The sequence below is a fragment of the Alligator sinensis genome, unplaced genomic scaffold, assembly GCF_000455745.1.
Source record: "Alligator sinensis unplaced genomic scaffold, ASM45574v1 scaffold13_1, whole genome shotgun sequence".
In the NCBI taxonomy this organism is placed as follows: domain Eukaryota; kingdom Metazoa; phylum Chordata; order Crocodylia; family Alligatoridae; genus Alligator; species Alligator sinensis.
The window spans coordinates 2370603-2386334 of record NW_005841909.1 but is presented as its reverse complement, the minus strand read 5'-3'; the positions used below and the strand labels follow the sequence as shown (position 1 = coordinate 2386334).

The 15732-nt window shown below is 46.3% G+C and overlaps 1 protein-coding gene across 1 annotated transcript; it reads left to right on the top strand.

Annotated features, from left to right (window-relative positions):
- Positions 1–11897: 11897 nt before the first annotated feature.
- On the top strand, positions 11898–14142 carry GPHB5 (glycoprotein hormone beta 5). Its single transcript, XM_006018666.1, has 2 exons — positions 11898–12101; positions 13954–14142. The coding sequence occupies exons 1-2, from the start codon at positions 11898–11900 to the stop codon at positions 14140–14142; spliced, it is 393 nt and encodes a 130-aa protein (XP_006018728.1).
- The last annotated feature ends 1590 nt before the right edge of the window (positions 14143–15732 follow it).

Genomic DNA, 15732 nt, shown 5'->3' with positions numbered 1-15732 from the left:
GCTCTTTCCTGCTATGCAGGGGGTCGGACTCGATGATCTATTGAGGTCCCTTCCGGCCCTAACATCTATGAATCTATGAACACTCCATCCTGTGACAACACTGAAGAAAAGATTAGCACCAAAAAACCCATCAAATTGGACAACTCACAGTGAATGAAATTCAAACCTCAACCACTATACTGACTGCTTCAGGGAAAGAATAAACAATGACATAATCAACAAGAAACACCACCATAACAATCTCTCCCTCTCGGAGAGAAGAGCCATAGAATCTTTAAGATCCAAACACCAAATAGTAATAAAAGCAGCAGATAAAGGAGGAGCTATAGTTCTCCTTAACCATGAAGACTACATAAAAGAAGCCAACAGACAACCCTCTGACACCAACTACAATGAAAAACTACTGGAAGATCCAACTTCCCTTTTCACCTTAAAACTCAAACCCACCAATATATCATTTCCATCTGAACTACAAGAAAAACTACAGAACTTGATCCTCCCCTTCCCCTCCACTACCCAATCCAGGGACTTCTTATATGCTCCCTAAAATCCACAAACAAGGAAACCCAGACACACCTATTCTATTCTATCCAACCATGGAACCTTAACTGAGGAAATATCAGATTTCATTGAATCCATCCCAAAATATCTTGTCACCCAAAGACCGAGTTTTGTCCAAGACACAACAGACTTTCTATGAAAACTTTAAAAACATAGATCTGCCTTCCCAGAAATACCCTCCTAGCCACCACAGATGTTACCAGCTTAAATACTAGCATCCCACACCAGGATGGCATCCAAGCCTGCCTTTCATATCTACAAGAGCAAGATTACAACTCAGAATACAGACCTAAAAATATTACTGAACTCATACACTTCATCCTCACACACACCAACTTCATTTTCAATAACCAATACTTCCTCCAGACCATGGACACAGCTATGAGCACCAACATGGCCCCACAATATGCCAACCTTTTTATGGTCCACCCAGAAGAAGAACTCCTCAAGAACTGCACCATCAAGCCCATATTATACCTAAGATATATATAGATGACATCTTGATTGATTTCAAATTCAATAACCATCACCCCTTCATCAGACTCTCTCCTGAATACTTCAGCACCAACATTTCCTTTTTAGACATTATGATCAATATCTAGAATGGAACAATACAACCCAGCATATACAAGAAATCTATGAACCAACATACATATCTGCACAGAACCAGCAATCACCCTAAACGCACCAAGAAAGCTGTAATATACAGCCAAGGCCTCTGATACACTGATTTTGAACTGAGGAGAATACCCATGATTGTCACCTCATAAATCTCAAAAGGGCTTTCACCCAACAAGGACACTCTTCCAGAGACAGAGATCATAGTTTTAAAAGAGCCACCCAGATACCACATGAAGAATTGCTGCAGTAAAAAAAGAAAATCCGCACGAATCGCACCCCATTAGTGACATATAACTTATCATCCTTCCCTGGAACCTATACGAAAAATCCTCAAACAGTTGCAACCCATACTAGAAGAAGACCCAATTCTTTAAGAGATCCTTCCAGAACCACCCATCCTAGTCTTTAAACAAGCACCAAACCTTGCCAACTTCATAACCAGAAGCAAATTTTCTCTGGCCCAAAGCACACTGAATGGATCCAGACTGGCAGGACGAAAAATGTAAAACCTACCAAAACATCTTCACTACTCCCACAATAACCACACTCCACAACAGAACAATCACCATTCCTAGATCTTACACCTGCACCTCCAGAAATGTAATATATCTCATCTAGTGCACTGAATGACCTGATGGAAAATATGTAGGAGAAACCAAACAGCAACTGCTTACCAGAATGAACACACACTGAAAATCGATCAAAGACAGAAATACCCAATTACTTGTGCGTACACTACTCACAAGACACCCACTCTCCAGTCTCAGTTCTAATCCACAACGGGAATCTACAAAACACCTTTCATAGACAAGCCTACAAACTTCACTTCATAATCTACTGGATACAAAAAATCATGGAGTAAATGTAGATATTGGATTTATGACACATTATTTAACCTGCTTGCCATCTGATAACCCCAGGTAACCTGTCTGCATTTTACCAGCTACATTCTATCACCAGGTCAACATTCCCTCTTTTCTCCCCTACCTACCTGTCTCACTCCTATTGTCTCATTCCCACTGATCCTCATTGCCATGCATTTGCACTTTCACAGACCTACATTTTGCATTTTGGCTTCTATTCCACCCAGAAGACCGCACGAAGCACCAGCAGACTCTCCCTAGGCCTGAAGAAGCGTGTTTGTGCCTGAAAGCTTGCAAAGAACATTTTTTCCAAGTATTTAGTTGGTCTAATAAAAGATATCACATTTATCCAAAGAACCTTGTCTGGAAGCAATGTCAGGTTCAGCACAATTGCCTCATAACAAAGCCTTTCATTTATTTAAGGCTTCAGCCCACAGGAGCTAGAGTGACTTGTTCTGTGGAGTTCTCTTTTTGGGGCTGCGACGGTAAATTGTATTGTGTAGTGATGTCTCTAGCAGAGTAATACTCACTGCTCTGGCATGTGGGAATGATTCCATAAAAGAAGGCAGTACTGATTTAAATTATCAGGACTAATATAGTAATATATTAATATATAATATATGTAATATATATGTAATATATATAATACATATACACACACATATATATGTGTATTATATGTAATATAGTAACAGCCAGAGACCCCAGCCGAGATTGGGAAACCGTTGCTCTGTGCACTTCACAAACCTAGGAGAGAAAATCCTTGCCCTAAAGAACTGCTGTTTAGATAGACAAGACAAACTGGGGCAGGAGGGGAAATGGGGAGTAAAATAACTTGCCCAAAGTTGCACAGCGGAGTATTAGCAAAGCAGGGAATACAAACCTAGTGCCCTGGGTCCTATGTCACCACACTATCCATGGACTACATTGCCTCTCAGAAAACAGCCCAGCCAAACCCGGCTCTCTGAGCAGTAATGAACTATTAATACTTCTGTAAGAAGGGCCCTTCTGCAATGTGCCAGCTACAGCAAGGCTCACTTCAGTTCCAGGCTTGACAAATCTTCTTTTCTGACCTCGTTTCTCTTCCCCAGAATGTGTGTTATGGCATTGCCAATTTAGGTTGCTCCAAGTTCAGGAAGTGTGATGAGCAGCAGTCTTTTCAAGCAGGTGGGAGGGGGGAATTGTGTGCATCCAAAATCTTCGCTTAAGGCTGGCTTCCCACTGTCAAGAGGGCATGTCAGTATTTACTTAAGGGAAAGCACATTTCCTGATTGCTACAATGTGATTTCTGTGCTTGCACTTGGCAGTAGTTCTACAGTAACATTCAACAGGACTTTGCACATTTCCTTTGATTCTAATTTACGAACTTGTTTTGCCCCTTGCAAAGTTAAACTTGTTTGTCCGTTGCTTTCCAAGTTAGTTTCCACATCTTTTAGCACCTGGTGAAAAGACGCATTGTAAGGCAAATGCATAGCAGTTGTGAGGATGGATCAATAAATGCAGGGCTGGGCAATCTGCCACATGAGTGCCACAAGTGACATGGGCAGCCTGCGTGTGTGTCTTGTAACAGATCAGGGACAGGACAGGCAGCATAGTAGATAGGGCAAAAAGCAGAGCAGGAGATCAGGCAGGGAACATAGGGCTGGGAGCAGAAAGCGGAGCAGCAGATTGGGCAGTGAAAGGGGATTGGAGTGGCACTTGGAGGGCATGGGGATAATTTACAGCATGCCTGCCAAAAAGGTTGGCCCCCCACTGGATTAAAGAATCTGAATGTGCTTGTGAAACAAGGATTTTCTTCCTTATACAGCTGCCGGTAAAGAAGAAGCAGCCTACCGGATCAAAACCTAAGGGGTATGATGAGATTGCTGTGGATGGAATGAGCTTTGCACTGTTGGTCTGGTTGAATTCTGCTCAGACGGCTTCATCTGATGGCCCACAGATCTACCTATCTATCCCGAACCAGCCTCCATCCAACCAGACATCTCTCTCTGGGACCTCTGCTCTCAGGTGGCTTTATTTTCTCCATCCACCTCTCCTTTGTTGCCTTTGGTCACACCACTATAAGTCCTCTCCTTGGAACCTGAGGGCTATCTTTGACCCTCCTTACACTGCGACCTTGGGCTGTGTTCAGACTTAATGGTTGCTTTCTCTTTGTGCAGGAGCACTAGGCTAGAACTCAGGGGACCTTACTTGTGTTCCCAGCTCTGCTGTGGGCCTGAGAGGTTATGCTGGACATATCATTTAAGTCCTCTCTCTCTCATTTTCCCCACTGGGGAATGCTACTGAGTACTGACCATATTTGAAGCACTTTGAGATCTGCTGTTGAAAGCTGCTGCATAGGACCAAGGTGATACTATCTTAATCACTCCTGGCTGTGGCACTCCTGACCTCTGTTCTACTCAGTCCTTGGAAAGGAGGGCTTTCATATAACCTACTCCCAAAGGAAAGCATGAAGTGATGCCTATCATGGTTCCCTAGAAGGTCAAACTTGTCTCTTTTAGGCTAATCAAAGGAACGTCTTGGTAATGCTGGAGGTACTGTACCCAGGACATCTTGCCTTAGGTTATACTCAGAGCCCAGCTCTGGGGTACCTATGACTCAGCTGATCCAGGGGACAGGGCTGGTGTGTAGGAAGAGATGGGAATTGTAAGTCTCTCTGATTCATTCTGCTCAAAGGTGGTGGATGTTCATTCTCTTGGGTGTCTTCTCCAGGAGGGTATCCATCATCTGCTTTTTAAAGGAGTTGCATTGTGTCTCATGGGTAACATCATTGTCATGCAATGTAGCAGTGCCATGGTAATTTTTTTTTTTTTTTTTAATTTAAGGACTAGGAAAAAATGAATCACCTGCATGGCTTTTTGGGTGGTCATGTGTGTGTGGTATGTGGTAGGGCTGTGCGAAACAGCACTGTTCCGTTCCGACTTCAGTTTCAAGGTCTGGACAGAACAGTGTTTTGTATCGAATAAAATTTTGAGTCAAAACAGTGAGGCTGTTTTGATCCTGTTTCAACAGTTTTGCCGGACCATGGGGCTGGGGAAAGGAGTTCCCAACCCCAGCCAGGGGCGGGAAGTCAGCCCAGCTGGACTAACTTCCCAGATCACACTGGGGGTGGGAAAGCAGTCCAGCTGGGCTGCCTCTCCATCCCCAGCACTAGATCGTACCCAGCTGCTTCCCTGGTCCCCCCCCCGCGATATAGCACCGGGGATGGTGAGGCTGCCCAGCTGGACTGACTTGCCATCCCCAGCGCTATGTTTGAAACGTTTCGATTTTTGAAACGTTTCGACTAGCCTCGTTCTGTTTTGAGGCTATTTTGGCCTTTGTTTCATTTCAATTTTGCTGTTTTGACTTCAAAATGAGTCAAAACAGCATCGAAACAAAACGGCTGTCGAAATTTTGCACAGCCCTAGTATGTAGCTCTCCCTGAACTCTCAGAAATGAAGGACCTGTCCCTTCTTCCCCCTTTTCCAGTTTCCTTCAAATGGAAGATGATGTATATATTACCCACGAAGAGAAGCATGCTTGACTTCTTCCTTACTGGCCTCTTTTTGAACCATCTCTTCCTGGAGGGCAAGACAGAGAAGCCTGCTCACAGAGAAATGACAAGGTGATTAATGAGCCGGCAAATACATATTCCTCATCCACACCATCCAAAAATAAGCATGTGCCAGACTTCCTGAAAGAATTACCTGGAACAGCTCCGAGCAGAGAACATTTTCATTTGGGTCAAACTTTCAAAGTATTTTTAAAGATGAAAAACAAAGCAAGAAACCCCAAACAAACCATTTAAAAAAAAATCTTTTGATTTTTTTTTTCTGACTAAGAAAAAGGAAAACAAAATCAAAACATTTTTTAAACAAGTTTTAATTTCCTGTAGAAAATAGTATTTTTGACTTAACTCTATGATGGGGCTTTCCCCATAAAGTTCAGGTTGTTCCCACTGACTTCTCTGGGACCAAGGGTGGGAGGACCAGCCCAGTGCTAATGTGTGGTGGTAATCTCATTAAAAGAGACCCTGTCTATTAGCCTTTTTCTTCTAAGCCCTTAAACAAAAGCAGGATAAATTGGGTCTATTGAAGCCTTCTGACTCTGTTTTCAGCTTCATGTTGGCATTTGGAAATGGGGGACAAAGCTCAAGGCAGAACATTGGCCATAGGCTTGTACCTGTATTGCAGGTCCTCCAGGTCTTCTCATGATAGAGCACACAACAATTTGTGAATGCCCTGATGATCTTGTGGTGACAGCACTGGCTTTGTTTTCAGGACATTAGGGTTCATTTCTTTGCTCTGTGCGTAAGTCTGGGCAAATTCCTTCATTTTTCTGTGTATCCGTTCCCCGTGGGGCTTTCTTGTATTCTGTGTTGTGTCTGTTTATTTTTGAAACCTGTTGGGTGACTCTTCCTATCAGCACAGCACCTCCCATTAGGGGCCTCAGTCTGGGTTGGAAATTGGAAAAGCGGCAAACCTCATTACAGTTCCCAGATCGCAGTGGTATGTAACCATCTTTGCAATTGCTGTCCTTCCCAAGAAAAGTGCCTAGCAGGCTCTCTGGTCAGTGGTGTCCTACAGGAACACAGAGACAGGTGATACTGAGCACCCACTGGCCACAGCAGGGATCAAGAATTGCCAGTCCTCAAAAGTGGCAAGGGCCTTATGGAGCTACGTGCGAGTACCTCCTTACAGCCACAGCTGAGAACCAACACTTCTCTGCAAGCCAGTAGAAAGATGTCAAAGCCCTGGGGATCTGATTCGGTGCCTTCTGCATAACTTAATCTGGCTGTAGCAGGCCCCAGGCAGTGAGCCCCAGCTCAAGCGGTGCTGTGGCAGAGCTTCCCTAAGGGCCAAATTCAGTTCTTGTTTTGACAGATCTCCCTTGGATTTCAGTGGGTGTCTAGCATGAGTGTGGACATTAAACAGTGGAGACCAAATTTAGAGGTGATGGGCTTGGCTGGACCGCAGTGAGTCACTATCAGTGTATGCGTGCTGGTGTAACTTGCTGAGCATAGGGCTAGCAGGGAAAGCAACTGAGTCGAGGAGGTAAGAAGCTGAAAGATCACATAGGGAAATCTCTCTACCTCACTGTTCTCAGGGGCTTTAGGCTGCATGTAGGCATAGGCCCTGGTGCTATGTGTTGTATTTATGTGGTGGATACTTGCACCCAAAACAGTGTACGCCACATGGAGACAGGGGCCTGCCTATGTTGATGTGGTTGGGGGTCTATGGTATTGCACTAGGAAAAGTGCAGGAAGGGCCCTGCAACCTGCTGAGCGTTTAGCACATGGGCCTGGGTAAAGCGCCCATAAGCTGATGATGATGACACTTGCCTTTGTTTGGCCCTGAATGAACAATGCATTGATCCCAGACTTGTCACTGATTTCTAGACTCTGTCTCAGAGGGGGATGCTTCCCACCACCAGTTTGATTTGTCAAAAGGAAAAGCAAAGGAAACGTCAAACCCAATGCCCGAGAAAGAGATGGGCCTTGAACTCCCTCCTGGAGACCAAATAAGTCTGACTTTGTCTGAGCAACGGAGGTTGAGACAAGTTGTAGCCAAAGGTTGCGTTGTGTTGTGTTGTGTTGCTTTGTTTTTGTTTGCCTAGCACTCTCCTGCCCAAGAGCAGGGTTCGGCTGGTGTTATCTGCCCCTTTTGAATTAATAGTAAGAAGCTTGATGTGCTCAGAATACTCCTGGATACTTGCACACTGTTTTTCTGGTATGCACACACCTCAGAGCAGTTGGACAACCTCAATCGCTTTAGCAATGAGGAAACCAAGGAGGCTGGAAATGAAGTGGTTTATCTGTGATCACCAGGGATCCTGGTTTTCTCTGTTTAAAAATGGCAATTTCTCTTGATTAAAACCCCCAAAATCTGTGTTCTTCTTGATTAAAATAAAACACCACAATCTAGCTATCTATATATCTATCGGTTGAACACACTATTTTATTGATATATTTACACTTTTAAAGCAATTTTGACGCCTATCAGTGCCTCAATCACTATACTAAAACAAATACTAAATACCTATACATTTTGGCATTGATTTTGGGTTTTTTATCATGGAAAAATCAGAATTCCCCAAGCCCCCTTTGCTCACCAAGACATGGATCCACCTGTTACTGTCCTCCTCGCTGCACTGCTTTCTGGCATTGAGCAGCCCGGATATGCCAGTGCCCTGCCCATGCCAGTGGCCCTCACTTCTCACCCAGAGCTCCTGGGGCCCTGCTGGTGCTCCTCACTCCCTGCCCCCCAGCTGTAATGGAGGGGGCCCCCAGCTGCCAGAGCTATGAGGCCAGGGACCTGGGTCTGCAGTCCCCTGTTCCCCACAGCAGTGCTTGAGCCCCAGCTGCTGCATGCAGGAGGCAGTGGCTGCTGCAGCGGAGCAGAGCACGAAGCCCAAGTCTCTTTCCCCCATGGGCAGCATGGCTAGAGCGGAGCCTGGGGAGGGGGGCAGATGCAGGCTCCCCACTGTAGGCTTTCACCCTGCTGTCCTCCCCTGGGGCCTCTGCAGCCCAGTGGGTGGGGACCAGGTGCAGAAGAGCAAAGCAGGGCTGAGTGGGGAAGCTCAGTGCCTTCACTGGGAGCTCCACATCACCACGGCGAGGCACCCACTGCTCGTCCAGCAACAGCAAGGGGCACAACTGTGCTCCACCACCCGTACTGCTGCTGGGTGGGCAGGGGGCACTTCACCACAGCAGTGTGGGCTTGCAATAGTGGCATTGAGCTTCCCTGCCCTGCTCTGCCCTGCCAGGCGGGGTCCTGCCCAATGGGCTGTAGGGCCCCTGGGGGAAGGGTAGCAGGGTGGGAAGCCTGAGCCTGTAGTGGGCAACCCACCCCCACCCCACACATAAATCTTGGGGGCATGTGCCCCCCCAGGCCCTACCTGGAAGTGTGCACAGTGGTGGGGAACCGCCCGCAGCTCTGTCCCACTCATTGCCTGGGCCCGGTGGGGCACAATATGGCCCCAGGCCCCCCCCCTAACTCCATGCACCACCCCAGCTGGGCACCAGCACCAGCCCTGCCCAACTCCCTCATGATGTGGGCCTCAATTTCTGCCCCCCCAATCTCCAGACGTACCTGCGGGAGCTGGTCTCCAGGCTGCCTGGTGGACACGTGCATGTGTACGTGCACATGGCACCCCCTGCTGATCACCCTTCTGTCACTCCCCCCAGCCCCTTGCAGGCTGGCACTCTGCCAGCCTGCAAGGGGAAGCCCATCATTTCCTGCATTTTTCTCCTTTAAAGGAGAAAATATGGGTTTTTCTCCTTAAAATGAGAAAATCAGGGTTTTACCGCATTTTTCCATGGCTAATGGAAAACCCAGGTCTCTGGTGATCACCCCATCAGTTTATGGCTGTGCCAGGAAAGGAAGTTCCTAGACCTGACTCTTTTATCTGGACTTGTTGTCTAGCAAGTTCTTCATGGTTCTAGGCTGCCTCAGTTTTCTTCTGCCCCATGACTGGATGAGACTTTTGTATGCAGGGTAAAGGAAACCACGTAGACATGCAGGGTGAGCCCCTGCCTAAATACACAGCTGCAGAACTGATCCAGGAGAATTTTGTTTTCTGTGGATATTGTTGATGATAAAAATAGTGATCCCTCCTACAGCAAAGGGGACAGAGGATTGCATGCGGTTGACAGGAACCCAGAGTATTGTTTGCACATATATTTCCTTTGTGGCATTTGCTCATCTCTTGCTGACTGTAACAATTCCTTGAGTCCCTGATGACAATCCTAATTGCATGGAGCTGAGATTTCAGCATGGAAAAGAAGATCCATCTTGCCCCAGTGGCTGCTCATTATTTCACTAAAATTATGTCACTCACCGTGATACTCCTTTTGTTTCAGTGGATGATGTTATGAAACAATACCTGTTAAGCTAATCACTATTGGCTTGCTTTATACTCCATGTCTTTGATGTCTTTGGTAGTTCATGTAAGGATCTGCCTCTATTTTGCCTTGATTGACAAGGCCTTTTCTATATATTTGAGCAATTAAGCAGCCCAGTAGCAGCTGCTAAGGAGTTCGACTAAGCGCAAACCTGACAAAGACTTCTGTACAGGTCTCCTGGCATCCGTGTTGACATTCTGAAACACCATCTGCAATTTAAAACTTCAACGGGACACTTGGATCCAACAAGTTAGGTGAGTGTGTTTCTGTGTTGGCTCCATGTCACTGCTCACGATTAAACTAGGAGGCTTTTGCGAAGGAGACAACACAGAATAAATATGTATTTCTATTGTTGCCATTAGAAATAAGAAATGTTACTACAGTAGGAAAGGCTACACATGGTAGAATATGGGCACCTAATATGCGTGCACCTGAGTGCATATACATACATTGTTTATGTACCCACACATATGTTCATGAAGGTTTCACCATGGCCCACTTGCCCTGATGTTAAGCTTTGGAAAGATGTTGCAAACTTCTAGGTTAACAGGAGTTTAGATCATCAGGCTTCTATATATTTCCTAGGTTCCCTAGTAGCATACAGGTTGCATAGCTCCATTGACTTTAGTCAACACAAATTTATTGAAGCTGATGATATGGCTTGGTGCATGCAATCCTGTTTTCTTCAGTGCAGTCTGTTTTTCAAAGTTAAATGTCAGTGCCTGAGGTTTTTACATGGGCAACTATCTGCAATGCCAGCTTGAGCAGTGTAGGGTTTTGGGTCTTGATTCACCCTTTTAGTCTGTTTCTACCTCTCTTCTGTACCAGGGGAGCTGCACCTGAGAGGGTAGTTGATTCCTTCCCCAGTGGGCTTCACCAGGGGGAAGGAGTGATGGTGGGGGAGCAAGTTGCACAGGAACTTGGCTGATGGATGTCGCCTGTGTGAGGCTGAGCTGAGGCACCCTTCAGATGCCTGGGCCAGGCCCTTCCACATCTAGGAACATCCATTTTCAAGGCCTCATTGACAGGGAAGCTGCCCCTTGCAATGTGCATGGGTGGGAGGTGGCATGCATTGTCACACATTTAGTCTGCAGAGCAAACGTGTGTCAGATATTCCTGGCATTTGTAATAGGTGTGCTATTGTAGAGCCCCCTGGCAGGAGAAAGTTTTGACTGTCTGAAGATCAGTGATCCATAGAGGGTGGGGAGGGAAGGAAGCAGTCAACTAGGGACCATTTTAGAGACAAAGATGGTGAATTCTTCCGAATTAACTACTCCTTGTCCTCATCTGCTCCTGAAACCATTGGTCATTTTAATGGGCTTTTCAATGGGTTATGAGCAGGAGAACTTGGATGTAAGGCTCAGTTCAAAGACCATGTTTTAAAGCCATTATGGATTCATACCTAAATAGGCCATATTGTGGCTGGCCCCTACATGTGCGTGCTACCAGATTGGTAGGATCCATCAACTCTTGGCAGCTTCAAGACGGTTCTAGATTTCTCTGAAACGTGCAGCATCCTTTGGCCTCTTCTGTTCTCTTCTGGCTGGGGTGTTTGGTGAGCAGGGCTGTTTGGCTGCTGTCTCCATCCCTGTGCCTCCAGCTCTCCCCTAGTTCTGGATGAAGCTGGAGCTCAACTGTTTTTGCAGCCAGTTTTTGCTCTGCTTGGGGACTGGAGAAAGCTGTGTTTTTTGTGGCTTGGCAAAGCCCACAACTAAAGTTAAGGCTGCTGTTACAAACCTACTGCTATGTGAACCTAGTCAGCACCACCTGGATTGTGAGGCGGGAGGGATAGGATGTCTCATCTTCTCCTTGCTGCTGAGACATGTGGCCAAAGGGAACAGTGCCATCTTGTCCCCAGTCCCAGCATGCCAGACATGCACACTGTGCCAAGTATATCAACTCCCCAGTTTGGGAAGAGCAGGTCCACTCCTCTCACCTCTGTTGGCCTTCTTTCCATCTCAGCGCACAGCATGAAGCTCCATCATGTGGTCCTGGGCTCTGTGCCCCTCCTGATTCTGGCTGGCTGTGTCAGCGCGCTGAAGACCTCCAACATTAACCTGCGCACATTCATTGGCTGCGCTGTGCGTGAGTTCACCTTCCTGGCTAGGAAGCCCGGTTGTAGGGCGCTGCGTATCACCACGGATGCCTGCTGGGGACGCTGTGAGACTTGGGAGGTGAGTATACCAGAGGAGTGCGTAAGGGATGTGTGGGGCCCAAGGAGCTGGCACTAAACAGCTTGACACTTGATGTATTGTTTTCCAAATAGAAATTGGTAAGAGGTGCAGTGGGCAGGTGTCATTATTCCCCTGGCATCAGGGGGGCTGGACTTGTGGAGACCCTAGGCTTAGGACTCAGAAGTTCTGTATTTGGTTCCTAGCTATGCCACAGATTTTCTGTGTGCCCTGGGCACGTCTCTGCCTCTCTCTCTCATGTGAAAAACCTTTCTTCCCCTAGGCAAATCATGCTTTGATGTTAAGATCTTTGGAACGGGGGCTTCCCTTACAATGCCTTTGTGTAGCATCTAGTAGAGTGGGGCATCTCGGGGCTGCTATGATGCAAACAAATAACGACAAGAACACGAACGTGCTGAGCATACAAGTATGAAGGCAAAGACACTGCTGTGGTGAATGGTAGTCTTAATATAAGTGCCAGGAGCTGAAAAGTTTGCCTTGAGCCATTAATTTTAACCACTGTCTACGAGACGCACACACATCATGTGGTAATGTTAATAATGTGCTTATGTAATACCCTCGTTATGCAATTTGAAAGCTTCTTGCAACTTATATGCTTAGGGGAAAGTGTCCTTTATTACTTTACTGGAAGAAAATTCCTCTGAGATTAAAATGGAGCCCACGGTTCATGGGTAATAGGTTTTGTTCCAAAAAACCCCAAATCCCAATGACAATGTCTGTTTCTAATTTGCCCTCATTTCAATCGCACCCTTGTATGAAAATGAGGAGGTTATGTTGTAGTGGGGTGGAGAGAGGGGGACCGAGGAAAAACAGGTCTATACAGATGAGGGAGATGAAGCTCATGACTAATTTTAGCTTTCTTTAATGAAAACATTCAGTGGGCCAGGCCCTGATGTCCTTCTCAGGGAAAATCACATTGATTCAAGGGATTCCTTTTGCCCAAGCAAAGCCAAGGACCTCTTCCTTCCAGTAACCAAGGCGAGGAGGAGCCAACTATTTCTGAGGTTTAGCCTTGACTTTCCTACACCTTCTTTCATTGCCGGGGGGAGGGAAGATGGGCTGCTGCTTGCTTCCCCTTTGCTGGTGCAGGAGATGAGGCAGGGATTCCTCCACCTTAACCAAGGGATCCTTTGAGGTGATGTCTACACTGCAGTGGGCTGGGCTAGGAAGTGCCACCACAAAAACAAGCCCTCTCGCAACACTGACTGGTGTTGTGCAAACACAACTGGAGACCCCTTGCATTCCCATTCTCTCCCAGTGGGCTGGGCTCTATCTCCCAGTCCCTACTCTTCCTGAGCCACAGACGTATTTCATGGGACATGTTATTTGGTTGGGGAAGCTGGTCTAGAGGGAGGAATGGGCACCTGTGGCACTTGCATTCCACCCCTCTCCCCCGATATTTGTGGTAGCATTTCCAAATGAAAAAAGAATTCGGTTCTTGTGTGTGGCTTTTTTTAAAAGTGAAATCTCAGCAGAAAGCAGAGACTTTGCAGGCAATATTTTGGTTAGGTAAAACTCCAGAGTTAAGAAAAACAGAAGATTTTTTTTTCAAGCAGCCCGAGTCCAAAGAAATCTTAGCAAAGTGAACCTAAAGGAAAAGGAACTAGAAGCCGTAGCAGGTCTGGACCTCATGCAGGACTAAGAAATGTTCCTTGATGCGCTCTGTGCATCTGCTCCTGTCTACCCATTGTGTGTAGGCTCGTGATCAGTCTTGTTGAAGTAACCAGGGCTTGGTGGGAGGAGGGGGCTTTAGGATCTTCATAGACTTCCTGCTTACCTGTCTCCCCTTTACCTGGCCTATGTCTAATGTCAGCATTTTCCCTCCTGCTAACAGAAGCCTATTCTGGATCCCCCTTACATCGAATCTCACCATCGAGTCTGCACTTACAATGAGACAAAGCTGGTGACAGTGAAGCTGCCAAGTTGCGCTCCTGGTGTGGACCCCTTCTACACATTCCCTAAGGCCATACGGTGCGACTGTGGTGTCTGCTCTACTGCGACGACTGAATGCGAGACTTTTTGAGCCCTCCTTCCCCAGGTGCACAGCTGCCTTGGCTATTGCGGGCCAGATTCTGCTCTGATGTTACACCCACTTTCACCCCAACATTGCAGGAGGTGTAAATCAGCACAGAATGTGACCGCTGAGTCTAACTGCTTCTAATCACTAACTCTTCAGCACAGTAAAGGCATACTCTTTTCTTCTCTTCGCAGCCAGTTTAGAGAACTATTAATGTAGTATTGTAATAAGGAGCCTTACGACAATATGTCATGTGGAAAGTTATGATGCAGTTTCCTTTACCCAGAGGCGTTTCACAGTATGTGAACTCACCTCATGCACAAAGCACACATTTAATAAGCAGTCCAAAACACCTACAAGTGGAGAACAACAGTGTTAAGGTAACAACAGCTTTGTTCATTTTGGTTTTTGTTTCTTCTATTCTTGAGCTTGGGAATGTAAATGTACTCAGCAGAATTCCCTTGGTGCCCTTATAGACCAGTTTCCTTTCCCACTGACAAGGGTTTCAATCGGGAACAATGCCACCAAAATACTTAAAAACTGGTGTCATTAGTGAGACCAGGGTTTAGCTCTGGTTCATCGGGTCTATAAATTCATTAATACAAAGCTGTAACAACCCCTGTCACAGAAAAGCACTTAAGCACAAACTTATACTTTAAGCATGTGTTTAAGAGCTTTGCTTAATTGGGGCATAAATATCACACCACTCATAAGGAAACCTCAGTCTTTGAAGAAAAATCACTGAAAGCCTGAAAGAGAAAATCACATTTCTTCCCATACAGGGTGAGGAAATCAGTTGATTTAATGGAAATCAAAGAGCTTTGTATGGCTGGTGAGTCTCTCTTAACGATTTCTCCCAACTGAAAAGAGCACTAAAGGATGGTGTAATGGTCTTGGTTTTCCTTCACAAGGAAGCAAGGTCAAAGAAGGCCTATGCTGGTTCATTCCACAGTCCCCAATGCAGCTTTGCTCCTCAGAGAGACCTGCTCCATGTCAGGTGTCCATGCCGTGGACCAGAGGAGCGTGGCTAAGATGCCCACTGTGGAGGGTTTAGCGCGGTTCTCCTCCTTACCTCAGCAGACCGCCTATTAGGGAATGCTAGAGCAGTTTCCTTTAATGACAAAGACCACAGAAATGTTTCTAAGAGTGATCCACAACTGCTCAGACCCACTTCAGAAGCTGAGGAGGGGATTGCAGGTCATAGCTACTGTAACAGCACATCCATGGCCTCAGATGAGCTGCCTAAGTGCCTTTTGTACCCAGGCTCTGGGTGGGAGTGGTTGGTTTAGTATCTTCTCCCTCAATTGTTTCCCCTGAAGAAACCTGGTTGGTTTGTATTTTTCTGATAAGAACAAGACGTTTTCCTGACATGATCTGTTAGCAAGAGCGCGTAAGGCAAAGTGAGTTTTCAGGGCAGACACTGGGGTATGCTTTTTGAACAGATTAATGTCCAACATTTTCATTTCCCTACCTGGTTAGGGCCTGATATTAGACAAACCAAGAGGCTGAGTCTCCTAATTACATTCCCTTCTGTTTCCAAGATTCATGTTTGACACTACAAAGCAAGCTTACTTGAAGTTTCCTGCTCTCTTTGAA

Coding starts and splice junctions, on each gene's coding strand:
- GPHB5 (XM_006018666.1), top strand. CDS start 11,898: ATGAAGCTCCATCATGTGGTCCTGGGCTCTGTGCCCCTCCTGATTCTG. Junction 12,102..13,953: donor GACGCTGTGAGACTTGGGAG/GTGAGTATACCA, acceptor TCCTGCTAACAG/AAGCCTATTCTGGATCCCCC.